At 40.3% G+C, this 1899-nt stretch overlaps 1 protein-coding gene across 1 annotated transcript in view; it reads left to right on the plus strand.

Annotated features, from left to right (window-relative positions):
- The window catches only part of RHEB (Ras homolog, mTORC1 binding), a 49032-nt gene that overhangs the window by 33817 nt on the left and 13316 nt on the right, over positions 1–1899 (plus strand). The window contains exon 3 of the mRNA XM_007469808.1: positions 557–624. Within this exon, the coding sequence (XP_007469870.1) occupies positions 557–624 (68 nt within the window). The remainder of the gene's footprint in view (positions 1–556; positions 625–1899) is intronic.

Genomic DNA, 1899 nt, shown 5'->3' on the forward strand with positions numbered 1-1899 from the left:
GGAAAGGTTGTTGTGACAAATTGCTTGCATCTTTCAGCTAAGTGGAGATGATGGCTTCACACAGAACATGTTCTGTTGCTGTCCTCTCTCAATAAAATTGCTAATTTTCTAGGTACTGAAAGTTCTTAGCACTTCAGTTAATATCAGCTCTTCCGTACTCTGGCACCAGACTTGCTATAAATTAATGACAAGTTGTGTGCTTTTGGTTCATTCTAGAACTCAGACTTTATGTAATATATTTCACTTTTTCACAAGAGGAAAAGACTGTCCACAGCTAGAGCATTCAGATCACTTCTACAAGATTTGAAGCGTTGCCTACTTTGTTTCTTTGGAAAAGGTTCAAGGTTTACCCAACATTGGTTTTAGTCAGTCAGCGTTGCTTAGTAAAATAATGGAAGTAGGGAACAATCTATAAACTCAGATATTCTTTTTTGTTTTGTGGAATTTTTTTATGAGATTACTAAGGACTCTGCTTAATTGGTTGTCATTGTTTGAGCTTTCAGTGATCCCAAGTTCATGTTTCCCTAGCTAATATTTAATTCCTTTTTCACTGTAGCTTTCACAAAATTGATCACAGTAAATGGACAAGAATATCATCTTCAACTTGTAGATACAGCTGGGCAGGTAAGTGTGTCAGAATCCCATATAGCGCACCTGACAGCCCTAGCCCCGCCACTGACGCTTAAACACAATGACACTACCAAGAAAACCCCTTGTGATTTATGTGTGTTTGGATATTAACAGGCTGTCTACTTTGTCTTTTCTAAGATATTTACAGAAGTTTTTCAAATAATTAACTTGTTTTTCTACTGTAGAATTGTTTTAAATATATTCATCATAACATTGTAAAGGTTTATATTTATTAAAGGTTAGTTGTTCTCTATTTTCTAAAGGTTGATTCTGTATCAGAGAATCACATTAGCCCTTTTCCTCCCTTTGTAGTATGTATCCTCCTACGTTAAGAAGAGAAGTTGATCTTTTCTAGGGAAAAGGCCTGGGAAAGGCATAGGGAAGAAATGAGCTGGTTGTATTGGATCTATTATGTGATTACAAGATTAAAGAGTGTCGGTCTGATTTGCTAGACAGTAACTGGCAAAGGTGAGTAACCCCCAAAAGAGGTATGCACAGGTTAATGTGGCAGTGATGTGGCGACTGGATCGCCAGAGGAATCAACTGGAAGCAAAGGATGAAAGAAATTAAGAGAACTTGAAGGGAGCCAAGAGAGCCCTTGTGACAGTGCACCTTCCCCCTTCCATGTCACCCAGTCCTGCTTTTCCTAGAAACCATTTTGTTTGGCTGAATTTATTACTGTTGACTGGAGGGTGGGGCATGTAAAGAAGCTGGGATGTCCCCTTGCATCTTACAACCGACAAAGGATCAGACTAGCAGGCGGGTGAGTGTAGGGTAGACTGGTCTGCCGTGTTAAATGGAGGCTTTTTTCTGGAACTTGGGGAAACTGGCATAGACCTAGAAAGATGTGGCCTGTCTTGCAGGTTTGGAATGAACTCCCTCTGCTTTATATTTTGAAGTGAACATAGAAGGAAAGTGTAACCCCCCCTAGTGAAGCAAGAAAATAGCTGTATTCGGTCGTTTTAGCACTGGAGGAACCCTGGAGTTTCCATTCTGGAAGCTTCAAATAAAATAAGTCAAAAATGTGTATGTCAGAGAGCTATAACATAAGTCATTCACTCAACATCCGTGGTGGATGTGCTGGGCTTTCGTCTTCAGACCTCATGGTGGTTTTCTTGGAGCAGAGCCATCCTAGGCTTTTACTCTACGGGGTTACCTGCCTATTGACAGAATGGGAGCCTGTTGGAACAAAGGAAGTAACAGAAGTCTCCATTAGCGACTGATGACATAGAGAACGCAGCTTATCTTAGAAGTTAGTGTACGAAGAGC

This window comes from Lipotes vexillifer, unplaced genomic scaffold (genome assembly GCF_000442215.2).
Source record: "Lipotes vexillifer unplaced genomic scaffold, Lipotes_vexillifer_v1.1 scaffold472, whole genome shotgun sequence".
Classification (NCBI taxonomy): domain Eukaryota; kingdom Metazoa; phylum Chordata; class Mammalia; order Artiodactyla; family Lipotidae; genus Lipotes; species Lipotes vexillifer.